The 18782-nt window shown below is 42.6% G+C and overlaps 2 protein-coding genes across 2 annotated transcripts in view; one reads left to right on the forward strand and one right to left on the reverse strand.

Annotated features, from left to right (window-relative positions):
* LOC139814919 (uncharacterized) overlaps positions 1-18782 on the reverse strand; it is a 172443-nt gene that overhangs the window by 106802 nt on the left and 46859 nt on the right. The window lies entirely within an intron of this gene.
* LOC139815115 (putative nuclease HARBI1) lies at positions 7820-9545 on the forward strand. Its single transcript, XM_071781771.1, has 5 exons — positions 7820-8202; positions 8459-8544; positions 8716-8823; positions 8958-9237; positions 9430-9545. Exons 1-5 carry the CDS (start codon positions 7914-7916, stop codon positions 9543-9545), a joined length of 879 nt encoding a protein of 292 aa, XP_071637872.1. The 5' UTR covers positions 7820-7913.

The raw sequence follows: 18782 nt of genomic DNA on the forward strand, positions 1-18782 counted from the left end.
GGAAAAGAACTCGTTTAATGCAGAAGTGCAGTAATACACAAGCTCGTAAAACACGTCAGATCGGCTCAAAGGCCCGGCGGAGAATCTGACAGACGACAGATGTAAACAAATCATCTCGCAACAGCTCGTCGTCAGGCACAACGTCACGCAGCGCTTCGCGACTGCTTTTCGGGCTTCTACCGGGCGTCCCGGCACGGGCGCAACACTATTAAAAAACGAAAACGCACCTCCCCTACAGTGGAGGCGAGGGCGAATAATAGAACTACACCCGGGTCGTGACGGTATCTCTCGGGTCGCCACAGTGAGGACAGCGGATGATTTTCTCACTCGTCCTCTGGTGAAATTGTGTCCCTTACCGGACAATTCGCCAGATGGATCTAATCAAGCGTAAAAATACGTTGTATTTTGGTGGGCGGTATGTTTGGCGTACCGCCTTGTATATATTTGTAGTTGTAAATAGATTAGTCGTTAGATTAGTAGTTAGATTAGTCGTGCTGTCGTTCTTTTCTTTTCTTTCGCGCGAAACGTCGGTAGATCGCGGTCGGCAGAGATCAAGCGACTCACCTATTGGTGCTGCCGTCGTCCAACCGACGGCAGCAATTACCCCCAAAATAGGAGCACCTACTCGCCCGCGGCACATTGCCGGACTGCGGGCACTTATCGTCACGTAGCCGTGGAACACGGAACAAAACATTGGGAACGTCTGACCGCATGTTTACCGATCTCTCGCCTGCTTCGCCTGCTTGCCCGCTTGTTTTGCCTGCTCATCTGCTTGCGTGTGCCTGCTCTTGCTATCTGAATGCATGGCAAAAGAGCCACGGACAGAACGAGAATCGGCGAATTTTAGGGGACGACCGGCGAAACACGGTGAGTCGCTTTTCGCTTTTCGCTTCCGCGTTGCATGCGCACATTTCGCTATCTCGCTTTATAACTTGTTCGCGAGGAGATTTGATTACCCCTCTGGTCCTTCGAACTATTATAGACCATCTCGCCTGACACCCCCCCCCGCTCAATATATATATATATATATATATATATATATATATAATTTTACTACTATCACGTGCACAAGTTACGTGTCTTCCAAGTTTAATCAACACTTCGATATTAATGAATTTTTATCTCGAAATGGATGCGTTATATCGAAAAATTGCAAGAGGGCATTTATACTTCAAATTTGACGCAAAATATGACCATATTTTTTTCAATTACAAATTTTAAGTTATAACTTTTTATTATGTGACTCTCTGCATTCTAAGCGCCATACTAAGACCGCCATTTTGAATTTTTTCAAATACGCTCTCGGTATTCGAAAGCTTATATGTTTACATAAATTTTGCACCCTAAAAAAAATTTTTAAACCCACTCAAATTTTGGCCACGGCGCTGTTCCGGTTGACATGGAGTGTCCCATATATATATATATATATTGTCACCGCCTTTTCCTTCCGGTCAGGCGGAACAAACACAAGGAGAGCAGGATGGTGGGCCTCTCGCTACGCGGGGCCCTTGCACCCGGGCGGCCGATAACCGCGATAACCGATTGGGCGCCAGACACGCTCAAGGCGCGTCATCGAGTCGCGAAATCAGCTTCGCCGCCGGGGCGAGGGGCGGGCTAGCTCACCTAACGGTGGAGGGGCAGGGTGGATGCCGGGCAGGGCGTAAGGGTGCGGGAACGGAAAAATAAAGCGCGATAACGCCGATCAATTAACAAAAAGAATGCAACAAAGTTTATTTCTGCACACAGCCGAAGCAACGGGCGGGATGGAGTGAGTCGCGAGCAAATGACGGGCACGCGTCGCGCGCAAAGCAATAGATAAGCCCGAAGGTAACGCCGAAAAACGCAGATCTCGCCAGCGCGAACTCCAAGGAGGCGGGAGTCAAATACGCGCGGAAAAACGCCGTTTGTGAACTCCACCCCGATTTTACACACGATCGCTGATAACGGGTAATAACAGGTCGTGAGTCGAAGTCAACCGCGGTAACAATAAAGCGCGGGAGGCGTCTTGCAATCTATTATGCGCGGGGGCCCGCTACGAGCCACCAGGCAAGATAAATTTATGCGACGTTAAGCGCTCGGTGAGATTATAGATTGCAAGACGCTAGGCGCCAGAGAATCTTACGAACTAGGGCACGCGAAGGAATCTTACAAACTGAGATACGCGAAGGAATCTTACGGACTAAGATACGCGAAAGAGCAGAAAACTACCACAACCAGGATACGCGACGCAATCGAAACTATTACCCCTCCGGTGCGCAACGCCAGGAGGAATACTACAACTAAGACGTGCGGGGCAACACAAAATGCTCCAACTCGGAGACGCGACGCAGTATGAGATGTCTCGACGGGGACCCGTGCGCGTAAGAGAAAACACCCCGACGACGGTGCGCAACGCACCCGGAACCGCGGCAAATATAATGCGCGAGGTAGCGAGAACACAGAGAGGATAGAACGTCGCGACTCCGAACACGGCGTGAACCACGCCGCTCAGCCGGACACGTACGCGCGCGAGAGGCACGCAGCCTTCACGTGCTCCGAAACCGCCGGCACGCTCCCGCGACGCGAAATCAATGCAACTCGCGGACCCTGCTAACCGGGGACTCTTCGGCGCCTCCGGACCGGATCTCCCGGGCTCGCTCGAATCCCCTGCCTCGATAACCGCGTCCGGGGTCCCTCGCGCTTGGTGTCGACCGCCGACCAAAACTCTACGCCGAGCTTGCCTCGGAGCAACGCGAAATATGGCGGTTCGACACCAGAACGGGAGCGCGACTCCCTCGCAGTCAATTCGTGGCTCACACAATTTATTACGGGCGACCTCACCGACGCGCTGCTCCAGTGGCTCGTCCTCGCCGTCGTCCTCCTCGCTCCTCCGAGCTGGCAGGGGTCCCCCACAACGGGCCGGGCTTGGCGCGGGCGAAAACGGACGGCAACGCGAAACGCGTCTTCACGGTACGGCGGATAGCGCAGAAGAGGCAGAGCGACATCGCTCTCGATCGCGGATCGAACGCAGCGGCTCGGCCGTCCTCGGCCTCGCTCGGGATTTCGGCTGCCTCGCCGCGTCGGTCCGCGCAGTGTCGCATTTCGGCGGGGCGCCATGCACCCCTGCTCCGTTTTCGGGCCTCTCCGGCCCGCGATAATTCCTCGTAGGGCAAGGGTCGCCCTGATGCAGGCTCCGATTGCCGCTACTCCGCCTCCGGGTCCAATCTTCCGCCCGTTCGGCATCCGCGGCTAGCGGTGCTCCGGGTCCGGGGCGACGGGCTACTCTGTGACGGTCCTCTCGACCGCTCCCGCCAGGCCCACACGGACTCCCGGTCCTGCCGCCCGCTTCCCTTCCTGCCGGGCCGCTCCCTTGGCTCCGCCGCCCGCGTCTCTCCTCGCCGGGCCGTCCTCTCGACCGAATGCGGAGGGGCTGCTATCTCCCGCCGACGGCTGGTCCATCCCTGCGGTGTCCTCCTCTTCGGTCGGTGGGGCGACGCTCATACAAAATTACAATTAAATAGGAACCTGTCGCATTTTATAATTATTGCTCTCGGGGAGATCTCGACGCTCGGTTATACGCTCCCGGTCCGTCATGGGGCGCGAACCCCGCGCCTTGTGACGGCGGCGGGGACGCTGCCACGCGCGGCGGAGCCGCAACGTCACAATATATATATATTCTTTAACGGCACCACAGCTCAATATTGAATCTACTCCTGAAGATCGGCCTTTATCAAAATCCGAGGCCTCCCTTCTCATTTTTTAACAATAACTTTTTTTTACGGGTTGTTAGCCTAGCGCCTAACCCCCAACCTGGAGGATCAGTTCTCAAATATAGAGGGGTGCTCAAGAGATACGAGATACACTCTCGGTGGGTTGCCATTAACCTTTTCGAGAGGTGGCGATCATATAAAAACCGACGATTTTTGGTCGGATTTGAACTCGGATCTTCGGCTTGTTAGAGCAGCGCACATCTTTCTGTGCCACGATCGCCACGATATATATATATATATATATATATATATATATATAGAGAGAGAGAGAGAGAGAGAAAGAGAGAAAGAGAAAGAGAGAGAATTATTCTCTCTTTCTCGCTCTGATTCAGCTGATACGATCGACACGGATAAATTTATTTTCGATGTAGATTCACGTAAATGCAAGAGAATAAAAATCGGTGATTAGTCTATTACATATCCTCTTCTTGTAACTAATTTTACTCGTTAAGAACTCAAAAGTAATATGTATATAATTTTTTTAATGTAAATTTTTTTTATGTATTCTTCATTCTCTTATAATGAAACGAAGTAGTATTATATAAGAACTGATATAAATAATAAAGAATAAGAAAAAGTGAAAAGATAATCTATTACATAGTTTTATATGCTTTTCCTAATAATAAAAAATCGAAAGAGTATATATAATTTGATTTGAATAATGTAAAACGAATTTCTAACAATATATTACATAATAAAATCAGAGTGATAATATAAGGTACAAAACTTTTTTTTTTCTCGCAAACGTGTCTAGTTATTGTCGAATATGTTTCCCTCTAATAATGCAAATCCCATCTGTTTACGAGCGACAAGCTTTCGTTGCGTAAAAAGTATTTTTTGTGTATTTGTGTATGTAAATCACTAATCAGGAAAAAAGTGAAACATCCATCGTGTTTGTAACAATTGTTACGAATGAATTTTCCAGTAAAACATTTTCGTTTATGACCGTATATATTTATTTATGTTTTCAACCGACATGGTAGGCCGGTAGGCCTCGCCGATCTTCGTCGTTTTAGTTTCGAGTTTCAAGACGCTGCCTGTTTTCAGGCACGTGGCAAAGGTAGCACACACATGGAAAGAGCCGTGTACGTGAGTGCTCCGAGCGTCCTTGTCTAACGAGGCATCTGTACGATATATCTGTCTTCGTCAAACGAGACACCTGTGCGATATATCTGTTTTTGTTTAACGAGATACCTGTACGATATATCGGTCCTTGTCAGATTGCAGCGACTGCAGCGCCATCTCTTACAAGATCCGGCAACTACTGTTACCCACAATACTGCTCATTCTGTCAAACTGCATGTGCCTTTACATTAATAAAGCTGCCTTAGGAAAAATCTTTTTTTCTAGGCATTCAATCTTAGTTTTATTTACACGAAATTGTTCGTAATTGTTGTCGCTACTTCCCTTGTGTATCATTTTGTATATATAAACTGCAGTATTTGTTTAAGCAAATATTGTCGTCAGGTGACAGCTGTATGTGCCCAAATTTTTAATTTCTTTTTGTTTCTGATATGAAATCGTGTATCGGGAAATAGATTTTTGTGCGTAGTTTAATTATAGACCAAAAACTTGCAATTCTGTAAAGCCAATTCAAAGAATTCTTCTAATCTGCAAATGTCGGTGACTACTGCCACTATAGGATCTCCTACAATATGCAGGATGACTGCATATTTTATTATGTTAAGACCTCCGAGACATACGTTTTTGTGCACAGAATTGCAACTTTCGCAGCACTTGGTTGTAGACTGGATTTCCTTTTGCCGAGAAGTAAGTATAATTTAATATATTTAATACAAAGAATATATGTTAAATAGATATATATTTATAAAATTTGTTATGTTAAATATGATAAGTTTGGATATATTGGGCTGGAAAGAATTCAGCGAAACTTGGAAGACCCAATGTAATCGTCGAAATAGACGAAGCAGAAATCGGCAAAAGGAAATACAATTGTAGCCGAATAATCGAGGGAAACTCGAGCAACATATGCATTCGAAATACACAACACTAAACTTAGCATTACTAATTTCTATTTGTTTATCTATTCAGGAACCCACACTCAACATATTAAACGTGTTTGGAGAAAAAAAGGGCTAATATCCCACGGTATGGAACGCGTTCTTCACATTTAGTGGGATATTTAGCTGAACATCTTTTCAACCGCGTTCATGATTATGATAACCGCTTAAGCAGTTTTTCCGTGCAATTGCGGAATTGTATCCATCGAAGACTATGGACGATGAAGCAGATGTCTTGGAGGCTACATAATTTTAAGCTTAAGTTAGATTTGTTAAACTATGTATCAAATCTAACACTTTCTTTAAATGTGCATTGTTTTTTCACATATTTTTTATGTTTAATTTTCTCATATAATACTTTTCGACAACGAAATGAGAAATTATTTATGTTTAATTTTAATTTATTATTGCACTTTGAACAATGTATTTTATTACTTATCACATTATGTTCTATTAAATAATTTATTAATTTGTCTTTATCGTGAGTCAGTGCCAAAAATTCGTGCAGCTGCACTTTGGTACGATAACTTATGATAAAACAAAAAAGTATTTCGAATTATGTTACACTTCTGACTTACCAACCGAACAGTTGTCACGTGACCTTTTCTTGCATGCGCGTGCGGCCACGGAGCATGCGCATGTGGTCGCGGGGCATGTTCTTAGTCGTTACATCTTGTCGGTATGACAGGTTTCATAACCTGATAGTCATCAGCTTTAAGGGGATTCTATAGTGGCAGTAATTACCAACATTCAGTTAAAAGCATACAAATTTTAATTGGCTTTACGGAATTGCAAAATTCTTGTACAGAATTAAAGTACGCACAAAAATGTAGAGGGCTAGGGTCGGTTTTACATCAAAAACAAAAAAAAATAAAAATTTGGACACATAGAGCTGTCACTGACGACAATATTTGCTTATACAAAAATACTGCAGTTTATATATACAAAATAAGATACAAGCCCTCTAAGGAAAACATTTAAGAACAATATCATGTAATTAGAACTAAGATTAAAACCCTAGAAAAAAAGTTGCATGCTTGTAACTTTTATATATGCAAAAGGACATGCAGGTTGATAGGATAAGCAGTATTGCGTGTAGCGAGAGATGGCGCAGTGATCGAACAAGGACAGATTATTATAGTTAGACAAGGACAGATATAAAATTGATCATCCTGTAACCAAAAATTTTGAAAATAATGTTTTTATGTATCGACTACTACTTTTGGGATATCTAATAAATATAGTAGTATTTTATTACAAAAATGTATATTTTATTTATTTGATTTCAGGAAAAAACCTCAATTCGTAGATAGATTTTTATTGTTTCTAACTATTGTCTAATGTCTGTTTAACCAAAATATATCTCATGTATTTCAAATGTGTACATTCTTACTTTATATGTAATTACGTATTTTTCACGTAAAAACTATTCTAATGAACTATTATGGTCGAAAAAAACTTTGCACAAAATTTTATAAGGAACTACAAAATCGCTCATGATTGCAAAATAGTATATTGTGCACCAAGGGGCGAAAGTAGCGTTTTTCAGACGAGTGTGAAGTTTGCCGCCCGAGTCAAAGGCGAGTAGTACCAACTTTCCGCCCGCTATACAGGGAGGAAAGTTAGTACTATACAGGGAGAGAGAGCGAGAAAGACACGTGACAATGATGCGAGCGTGCGCATGATATGATAGCGGCCGCGCTTTCTGACATCACTGACGCGCGACTGCAGTCAAATAATAATTAAGTACAGCTAAAGTTGCAAGAAGTAGCACGTAATTTTTACAGGACAGTTTAGTAATAGCATTTGCTTTCAAAAAATACAATCAAGAGCTTGGAGGAAAATGGAGCATTTTTTACAGACATAGGCCCGTATTCAGAACGCGCTTACAACGATGTTAGCGCGAGATGTTAGCGCTCTTATTAGCGCGCGTATTCACAACGCAATGATAGCAGCGCTCTGTTAGAGAAAATCGATAATCACGCGAGTTTAGTGCAAAATTGCTATTCAGAACCACTACAAGTCTTAAAAGCGTGCTAACATATTGATATCTTAGCAGCGCGCGATAAAAGTGGTCAGGGGCATGTATAAGCAGATACTACTAACCTAACAAGTTGTGCCAGATATTTATAATAAACAGAAAATGGAATACATTCGTGCAATTAATGAAATACGGGAAGTGCGGGATGTTGTGCAAATAGGAGAAAGGATGCCGCAGGTTTTTCGTCACAGGATAGATCCATTCGAAAGATTTAATGATATTCAATTTCGGAATCGCTACAGACTGTCAAAAGAAGCAGTGCGATTTGTGATAGGCTTAGTTGAAGAAAGGTTATCTTCTCAAGCAGGGCATGAGAAGGATGTGTCATCAGCGTTACAAGTGTTGATTGCTTTACGATTTTACGCCAAAGGATGCTATCAGACGGAATTAGGTTTGTATTATTTAATTTAATTAATATTCTGTATATGGTTAAGTTATTAGATAAACTTTTATAAAAGTACAAAATAGAAAAATAAAATTTATATAAATTATTTTGTAAAATTTATATAAATCATTGCATTAATATTTATATATCAATATAAAAATGTATATATTTATTTTTGTAAATTATATAAAAATGCACAATTATAAATATGTATATGTATTCTTTATTATATAAACTTATAAATTTTTATATGTCATTTCAGGTGATCTGCATGGAGTATCACAGCCAACAGTATCCAGAATTGTGGCAAAAGTATCGAAAGCCATCGCAGCTCATCTGCCACACTTTGTACATTTTCCAGATATAATGGAAGCCTTGCAAATGGAATTTTACAACATAGCCGGTTTCCCACAAGTTATTGGATGCATTGATTGTACTCATATACGTATTAAATGCCCCAACCAAGAACGAGCTATGTTGTACATAAACCGGAAAGGCTTCTATTCTATAAATGTGCAGGTGGTTTGCGATGCACAGCGTCGAATTCTAGATATTGTTGCCAGATGGAGAGGCAGTGCTCATGACTCCCGAATATGGAACTCAAGTCGTCTGAAGGAGGAGTTTGAGGTAATTATAATTATATAAAGTCTACACAATTATATTCATAACGAATATTTATAATAAATATTTATATCTCTAATTATATTACAAGAATATTTATTTACATAACAAGAAACTCATATATGTTATTTATATTACAGGAACGCAGAATGACAGGAATATTGTTATGTGATGCAGGTTATCCTTGCAGACCATATCTGTTAACACCTTTTCTACAGCCTCAAACTGATACTCAAAATAGATATAATTGGGCCCATATTCGCACTCGTCTTACCGTCGAAAGATGTTTTGGCGAATGGAAAGGGATGTTTAGATCACTACAAAACAATATGCAGATTAATCTGGAGACAGCAAAGGTTGCAATTATTGCTATGGCAATTCTCTTCAACATACGGAAACAATTCAACAACTTCGAATATGGTAAGCGCATATCTTAAATCAAAAACATAATAAAAAAATCCTAATTATAATGTAAAAAATATTATATTAAGAAATATTACATTAAAAATAAATGTACATATATTAACATATAAATATAAATATATATGCGTAAATGAAACTCATTCAAGTATAACATTACTGCATTTAAAATATAACATGCTTTTGTTACAGAAATTGATGATGAGGAAAATCAAAGCGATGAAGAGCAACCTGCTGCTGTTCCATATGCAACAGAACGACCTGGCGCAGCATACCGTTTGGATTTTGCACAACGGCATTTTGGCTGATCAGTTCTTGCAACGTTAACATCATATTTCTTATTGCAACTGCTTGAAAATTGCCTTCTTCAAGAGAAAGACAAGATATCACAACATGATCATGTTCACAGTTAATTTCAAAAATAATTTTATTTAATATTTACTCCATATTTACTCCTATTATTTAATATGTACTTGTTCGCGAAATCGCTGATTAATCCCGGCGATGGAAGCGGGATAAGAAGGACGCGCGTGGAAGGTGTTAACTAAATATTCACTTTATTTTTGTGTAACTCAGACCACAGTCTGAGCCGTCTTTAATGCGTCTTTAATGCGTCAAAATTGATACAATCTGACCTGAGAGTGATGAGCGGTGAACAAAATGAGATGTCTATATAAATGTCCGTGTAAATGAGAGGCAATTATATTAATTGCCGTCCTCTTCGATGAATCGCCCGTGAGCCGGTGAGACACGTGGCGGTCGGCACTCGCGCACATGTGAGCCTGAGTCGTCGTGTTGATGTACCCGAGTAGAGCTGGATGAGCGGTCGCTTTACATGTTAATGCAGTATCTCGGCAGCTGTTGTAATCACTGCGGTGGGCACTTCAATGTGTAGTCACAATCGAAAATGCACAGAGCACACGTCGTGCGTCTGATCACTGCGCGGCCATTTGTACGACTCTGAATATCGCGAGGAAGACGTTGGCGATGAGCGCGCCCGTGCGTGCGCAAGCTGCCACGGTGATCGGGAGTCGATACCCGATCGATGCTGCCATCTGATCTGACGGCGCAGCGTTAACGGAATCTCGAACAGTACTCCATTTTAAACTACATTTTTCTTAAACAATTTTCTCATCTTATTTTTTATATCTTAATATTGTGTTATCATTATAATATTTTGTTCATATAAAAACTAATATATTTATGCCTATATATTTGTCAATGTTTGTTATTTATATTACATTATTTAAATTCTCTAATTTTTTATTTAATTTTATCTTTAAAAGTTTCATTTTTAATTGTTGCACTTTTTTTTCTCTTCTATTAATTCTAAATTCTTATTGTGTTCAATTTCTAAGAATTTTAGTTTCAATTCGTGTTCAATTCTGTTTCGCTCATCTTCTTTACCCAGTTTTTCTTCATGCAAGTAAAACATTGCTTCTTCAAATGCTGACATTTCTTTTTTCTTTCGTTTTACATAAACATTATCCTCTGTGGGGTTATTGGACACCTGTACTTCATCCGTCGTTTCTTCAAATGGTTCTTCAGCAGGTACTAAGATTCTAAATCAAATATAATAATTACAAATAAAGTCTGATAAAAATACTATTTATAAATAAATATAAATTTGCAGAGAATGTAGGAATTAACAATAAAGATTATTAATATTATGTATTTTTAATATTTATATTCCTTATGCACTATATAATTTTTAATATTTATATTCCTAATGTACTATATATTTTTCTTACCCTGTATTGGGATCCAGCAAATAGTTTTCTGTATTTTGTTCTGATTGCTGTGTATTGCATATCGGCCTCTATATAAAAGTAGAGAAAATTATAAATATATTTTATTTTGTATATTTTGAAGTGCAGCAAGAAATATAAAACTTTACCGTTCCATCGGAATCAAACATATTTTTGTCTTCCTCAAAATCTTCCGGTACAATTTCCCTTAACATATCATCCAAAGGGATGAACTCTGGACTATACGGACCACCACCAGTACGGTGTAATGATCTTTTATGCGCTGCATAATTTTTCTTTGCTTGCATTTTCCATCGTTGATATGCACCGCGTACCTCCTTCCAATCGCGTGCAATTCCTCTTGAGGAAAGGGTGTTAGCAATTATTTTCCATTTCTCCTGCCGAAGATTTTTATTTTTCACAGAATTGCTCTTATCTTCCAGAATACATTTATTCTGGAAGACAAAATCAATTATTGCTTTTTTCTCATCAGCAGTGAAATTTTCCTTCCTTTTATCTGTCATTTCTAAAAGAAAGAACACTTATATTTATGAATTAACATGAATAAGATTGACTAACAATAAGTAACAATAATAAGCGATTTTTGGCGTGACTCTGGTATAAGCAACCAAAGGGTACCAAATTGCACCAGAACCAATAGCAACCACCGATAGCAACTTTGGTATATGTACCAAACCATACCAAATGTGAGCGGTTTATTAAATCAGGCACAACGTACCTAACACGCTGGATTACAAAAGAACAGAATACTTTATTTGGCTTCACTATGCACAATCGCACATAGCTTACACTTGAACATGTGCCACGCTAGCGAGCCTTGCGAAGACTGACTACACGGCGTAGAGGGAGATGGCACCGTAGACGTGAAAAGGGGGAGAAAAGAAATAATACCGCATTTCAATGCCATCTCTGATCCTAAACTCTAAATACTAATGTTCGCATACGATGATTCGCTTCTAACACCAAACAATCGCCAAAAATCGTCTAATAATGATAATATGTAAAGAAATGTACTTACTCTGTATTGTACACATTGTGATAATGTCAACGAACAGTTGAACATCGCAGTTGTACTTCGCGCGCGAGTGCCACGAGTGACTCTTGCTGCATCCACATAACGCGATATGAAAAGAGCCAATAGCCATATCCGAGCACTGTTATTGGTTGTCATCGCGTGTTTAGGTAAGGGCGCTCTGTTCTTGCGTTCTGAATACGAGCGTTAACAAACGCATCTACATCTCGCGTATTTAGAAGCGTAGATGCGTGAGCGAACGTGTTAGCGCGTTTTGAATACGGGCCATAATGAAATAAATAAAAACTTAAAATTTTAGTTATCATTATATATATATATATATATATATATATGTAATAGGATTTTCGTTAACAATTTTAGAAAAGTAATTATGTCACATATAAAGTAAGAATGTACACATTTGAAATACATGAGATATATTTCGGTTAAACAAATATTAGATAATAGTTAGAGTATAAAAATCTATCTACGAATGGAGGTTTTTTTCTGAAATCAAATTGTTCGGGCGCGTAGTGAAAACGCCGAACGAACTGCCGGATCCGTCCAGAGAAGACGCGAGATCTCACGTGCGGCTCCGCTTTGTTTTTTCGATTATGAAACGACAGAGTTTTGTAGTTGAACGCGGTAGATATGAAAGACGGTGGCGCGGATGCAATCGTCGCGGTATGACGGAGTTTCGAAACGCGGTCTTACGTCTGATGCCGACAGCTACGCGGTAGGTATTGTGACGTTGCAATTTCGCTGCAGCGTTGCAACGCCCTGCTGCCGTCACAAGGCGCGGGTTTCGCAACCTTTTTCGCGTCCGAGGACGGTCCAATGAATCGATGCGAGATCTCCAGGGCCATATTAAATTTGCGTACATTATTCTGATCCTTTTATTTTTATTTTTGTATCATTTGCGCGGCGCCTCACCGAGCCGAAAACCGGAGTTCCTGAGACGATGCTGCGAATCACGGAAAAACGGAGTCGACGACAAGGATAGAGGCGAGGAAGCGGACGACGAGAAACGGATCTCGGTGGTGCTTGCGGGCCGCCAAAAGCAGGGGAGCGCGAGAGGACACGCGCGCGGCGGCGAAACACAGCGGCGGGCGGATCCGTAACGGCAGGTCCCCGGGACGCCGGGGCAAAATCAGCTCACCTGCCCTCCTCAACCTACTGACCGGATTCCGGGATGGTTTGCCACCATTTCCGGACCGACAAAGAGGAACGCGGAGGCAATCACGTCCCGTCCGCTACCGGGAAGGATCCTGGAAAAATCGCCGCGCGAACGAGGGACCATTTGGCGCCCTGCGAAAAGCCGTGATTAACGGCCCTACGCAAGAATCCACCGCGAGCCTGCGAGCTCACCCCTGATTGGTCCGCGCTATAGCGTCGCGGAGCTGCGTACGCCCGGGGAGGGGTACGCTATCGATTCCGCCATCGAGCGAAATTTCGGGAGCATTCTTGGCTCGTCCTCGATTCCCGACGCACGCACGCCTAAGTCGCGGTACTCTATTGCGCACTTGAGTCGCACTTACAATTAGTTTCTCGTACAAATACTGGCAGCTATTCTTCCGACCCTTGGGACGACGGCGAGGAGCCTCGCGAGAAAGAATCAACCAACGGTGAGGTTGCCTCGGTAATATTCAATGTAAAGCCACGACACCGCTCTCCGGGTCGCGCTCTCGCTCGGGATTACTCGCGATAATTAGCGTATTCGCTGGCAAGGCGTACTTAGCGATCGACAGCGAAAGCGAGGGGCACCGGAATGGTCTCGTGGCCGTGGGATCGCGACCGAAATATACGAACTCCTGGAGATCGCGGTAAAAGCGTCAATGACGACGTTCGATATCGCGAGCACACCATTTCTCACGCCCGGACGGTTCTTCGCGTTTATGACCGCGTGTCTCGTCGTGCGTAGCAATTCGCCCGGCCAAGTATTAATCGCGTCATAGTATTAATTGGCTTAATTGCGTTACTCGCGATTCGCGTCCGGACACTTAGATTATCTACGCGGTATCGGTTGTGCCGAGATCTTATTCACGTGATTGCGTCCTGATGTTACCGGCCTTGCCGTACTGTTCGCGCCTGAGTCTTGCGTTCGAGCATTTGCGTAGGATAATAACTGCGTGAGAATATCGTCCGCGTCGACTTATTATTGAAGTAAAACTCCTTTAGGCACGGTAGTAAGTTCGATTCGCGACACGAAAGGGTGTAACAAAAGTGAAACTTCTTTGGTACGGTAGTAAGTTTGATTATGCGACACGAAAAGTGTAACGAAAATTCGACCAATAGGCGTACGGCGTTGGCGAGACGGTTTTTTTTCTGGCACGGTAGTAAGTTCGATTATGCGACACGAAAAGTGTAACGAAAATTCGACCAATAGGCGTACGAAATTAAACTTCTTTGGTACGGTAGTAAGTTCGATTGTGCGACACGAAAAATGTAACGAAAATTCGACCAATAGGCGTACGAAATTAAACTTCTTTGGTACTGTAGTAAGTTCGATTGTGCGACACGAAAAGTGTAACGAAAATTTGACCAATAGGCGTACGGCGTTGGCGGACGGTTCTTCTTCTAGCACGGGTAGTAAGTTCGATTATGCGACACGAAAAGTGTAACGAAAATTCGACCAATAGGCGTACGAAATGAAACTTCTTTGGTACGGTAGTAAGTTCGATTATGCGACACGAAAAAACGTCACGAAATAGTGTCACGAAAATTCAACCAACAGGCGTACAAAGTGAAACTCCTTTTGGATCGGTAAGTAAATTCGATTTTGCGACTCGAAAACGCGTCACGAAAATTCGATCAGGCGTACGGCACTGGCGAGACGGATATAGTGAGAACTGCGTGTAACACTATATTTTCGAGTTGCGGGCGGCTTGGAGTGACTACCCTGGCGGAAATATTTTTACAAAATTTAAAAACTATAAAATATAATTGCCAGAATCTATTAAATTCTACATAAATTTAAGAAGTACTACAAAATCCTACATGAAAATGCTAGAATTAAAACACTTTTGTAAATTTTTGTAGTATTCTACAAGTAAGTAGATGTTTTAATTTTTTAAGATTTTGTTTCTTCTTAAATTTTTAAAATTTGTAGATTTTTGTACTATTTTTTATAAATTGTAGTTTTTTATAAAATACTACTTGCAATAATTTCTTGATTTGAGAACATTGTAATTTGTGGTATTATTTCGTAGATATTTCTACAAAAAAATAACCATTTCTACAAAAAATTAAATATTTCAACAAAAATGTACAAATTTCTATTTCTAGTTAAATTTTGTAGTTATTCATAGAAATTTTTTCCGCCAGGGTAATTCCGTTGCATTGTTTTTGTAAATAGATAGATAGAATAATTACTTTATTTGCCCCGAAGGGGCCTTAAAGGGCGTTTTTGAGGAACGTACCCAAACCTGTACAGTTTCACAACATCCTTTCTCACCTCTTTTTCAACATACACCAAATGGCGTTTTGAAGGGACGTACCCAACCCTGTACATTTTCCTCATCCTATTCCGTCCTGGCCCTTGGCCTTATACATTCTCATGCCCTCCCTCCCCTTCTCGTTCTTTATCCCTTTCCGTCGCTGCCTCCTTTTTTTCCATTGCTCCTATATCTCTTCTTCTTTTCTTCTGGAGATTTCAATGCAAGTTTGTTCTTTCTTCCTCCTTCCATCTCGATTCTCTGTCTCTTGCCTTTCTTTCCTTCCAAGATCCGCCTCCCTTCTAAACAATCAAATCAAGAACTGGTTGTATGACACCTTCAGTCCCCTCCTCTGTACCTTTTTTCACCCAATCCTTCATTTCTTCTTTCCTTTCCTGGTGGCTTATGTTCGACTCTCCTCGACTTCCTTTCCCCGTTCCCTCTGGCTCCTCGTACTTTCCCGTTTGCTTCGCTCTGTGCGTACTTACGCTCTGCTTAGCACACGTGCCGGACATGCAAAACAATCTTCTCGACAATTCAGTCGTACCATGCCTCGTTCGTTCGTTTCCCATCCGCTCGCCGCGTTCATGACGTCGCGACGAATGCCGTACCTCCTCTTCATCTGCTGACGTCACGCGCTCCAATGCCGTGCTTCGACGCCCCGCAGTGGTGCCAACCCACTCTTTTAGAGAGGCCGGCACCCCGCGCCGTCTCAGCACTGCCAGTCACCCGTCAACTTGGCGCCTCGTGCTTCACCACGCGTCTCTCACCTCACCATTCGCCTTTACTTCCGTGCGCCGTGCCTCAATATCCACGTCTCGCGCATGCCCGCACACACCTCTTCCCTCTTCTCTCCTCTTCTGTCTTCATCCTACCTTGCTCAGACTTAACCTCAATTTCTTCTTCGCCTTCTTTTCCTGATTTACTTCAAAACTATCTCGCCTCCGGCTCCTCCTCCAATTGTACGTTTTCTTCCTTCCTTTCTCTTTGTCTCTCTTCTTTGTCTGTTTGTTCCTCGATTCCTGCTCCGAGTATCCGTCCTTAATTCCTCCTTACTTTTTCGGAGTAATTTTTCTCTTTCCCCACCCAGCCGGAAGTCCGCATTGTTTTTGTATTAATTTCAGAAAAGTTATGGCAAAGCCTTGCCTTCAGAAGTTTCACTTCTAATGCGCGTGGCGACCACGCGTTTATTTTTTTGCGTGAGAGTATTGTTCGTGCCGATTGACTTCTGGCGTTGGGATGTTATTCGCGTTATTAATGACGGTAAAATACTGTTCACCCCGACTGATTAGTTACGTCAGGATCTTATTCGCGTTATATTAAGAAAATTATTCGCATTAGATTAAGATTATTATTCGCGCTAGATTAAGATTATTACCCGCGGTAGACTAAGATTATTCCTTGCGTTAGATTAAGATTATTTAGCGACAAAATCTCTGCCCGGCTTGGGCCATTGCGTTCACGCGCTCCGAGCGTGACGCACTATCATTTCGTGACATTTCACGCTATTATTTCATGTTACTCCAGTTATATATTTTATTTTGCCGATGTTTTACACTTTTCGCCAGCTCTATTAATTCGAAGCATTCGTAAATTTAGTTTCTGTTAGTATTATCTTGCGTAATACCGGCGCCTTCCGCGCGCTTATTAAATCAGCGTAATTTTCCGTGTTTTTCTGGCGTCCGCGTTATCCTTTCTGTGTTATTCAAAAATTGACGCCCACGTTATCAACCATCTACTTGCTTTATTAATGGAAGCCAAATTGGCCCTTATTATTTTATCTAAATTGATTACACAATAAATGTTACTCTTTATTTGTTAGCTGATTGGATTTATGATTTACGTGTCATCCCGCCGGATATCGCGCTGCCCTTCATTAATCCCGCCCTGCTATTAGGCTGAGCTAGCAATTCCCTCGCACCCCGACTTATTTCGTTTTGCGTTCTCACTTTTGGTTCTTCGCGATTTCGCGGACGCGAATTTACGCGTCTGGCGCCCAACCTTAAGATCGTTTCGCGGAGTGCGAGAGAATCACCGGAGGGGCCTACTACCTTTCTCTCCTTTTCTCCCTTTTGATCCGGCACACGCCTCGGACCGCTCCGGGAGTGAAAAAATCGTGACAGTATATAATACGGCAGGAGGTGAAGCCCCGGGGCCACGACAGCGAGAAGGCTCGCTACGAGGCCGAGCGTGCTCGACCCCGCGGGATCGTGATCGTCAGGATTTGGTAGGCTGGAGTTCGGGGACACCTGAGAGCACTCAGTCGAGACTCGGAGCACCGGACCTCGTTGGGTGTGTCGCCCTGGGAGTTTGGATGGGAGGCTTCGTCGTGAGCAGCGGAAAGCTATCGTGAAGACGAAATGCCGGCTTCTGTCGGAGCGCCGGCTTAAATACCCCGGCGCGGCGGGTTCGTTGGGAGGGAGGCCGGTTGTCCGGCGAGCCGCGTGGAGATATGCTGACGCGCGCTCGCCTTCGGCGCGGATCGGCTTTCTCCGGCGTTTTCGAACTTATATGTTCTTATGCGTGAGAGATAGAAACGTGAAAAGTATATAGCAATACATGTGACGGATAGATACAATTTTTACACTAATAAATCGCAGAAATCCCCAACACAAATAAATAAAATATACATTTTTATAAGATACTACTATATTTATTAGATATCCCAAAATAGTAGTCGATACATAAAAACCCTATTTTCAAAATTTTTGGTTTTTTCCACTTCCGCACCACGGTGCGCCGTACGTCTATTGGTCGAATTTTCGTTACACTTTTTGTGTCGCAAAATTCGTGTCGCTTTTCCGTGTCGCATAATCGAACTTACTACCGTACCAAAAGAAGGGAGCCGTCTCGCCAACGCCGTACGCCTATTGGTCAAATTTTCGTTACATTTTTCGTGTCGCGAATCGAACTCACTACCGTGCCTAAAGAAGTTTCACTTCAAAAAACAGGATTATAAATGTTGACATTATTGACATCAAAGAAGTTCGGCCTTCGCTATAGGATCCTCTTAACTATTAATATCTCGCTTTGCGGGGCAAAGCGACACTTTTTTCTGCCAGATTCGGTTGTTTTGTGCAAAAACGCGTCGATTAAGCCTAAGTTTAACGAAATCGGTGAGAAGACCACTATTCTTCAGATTTACTCTCTCTTTTTTTGTATTTCCTGCTGTTAAGAATGGCCAACGAAATTCCGTAGACCTGCGGGGAATTGTTGGGCGCCAACTCTCCGTCGCACGGCCCTGACCTCAGCGCATGCGATCTAGATTCAAGGTACCCCTTATGAAAATGTGCCCTTGAGTGCTCAATGGCGGTCAGTGGGAATGTATGG

The sequence above is a fragment of the Temnothorax longispinosus genome, chromosome 6, assembly GCF_030848805.1.
Source record: "Temnothorax longispinosus isolate EJ_2023e chromosome 6, Tlon_JGU_v1, whole genome shotgun sequence".
NCBI classification, from domain to species: Eukaryota; Metazoa; Arthropoda; class Insecta; order Hymenoptera; family Formicidae; genus Temnothorax; species Temnothorax longispinosus.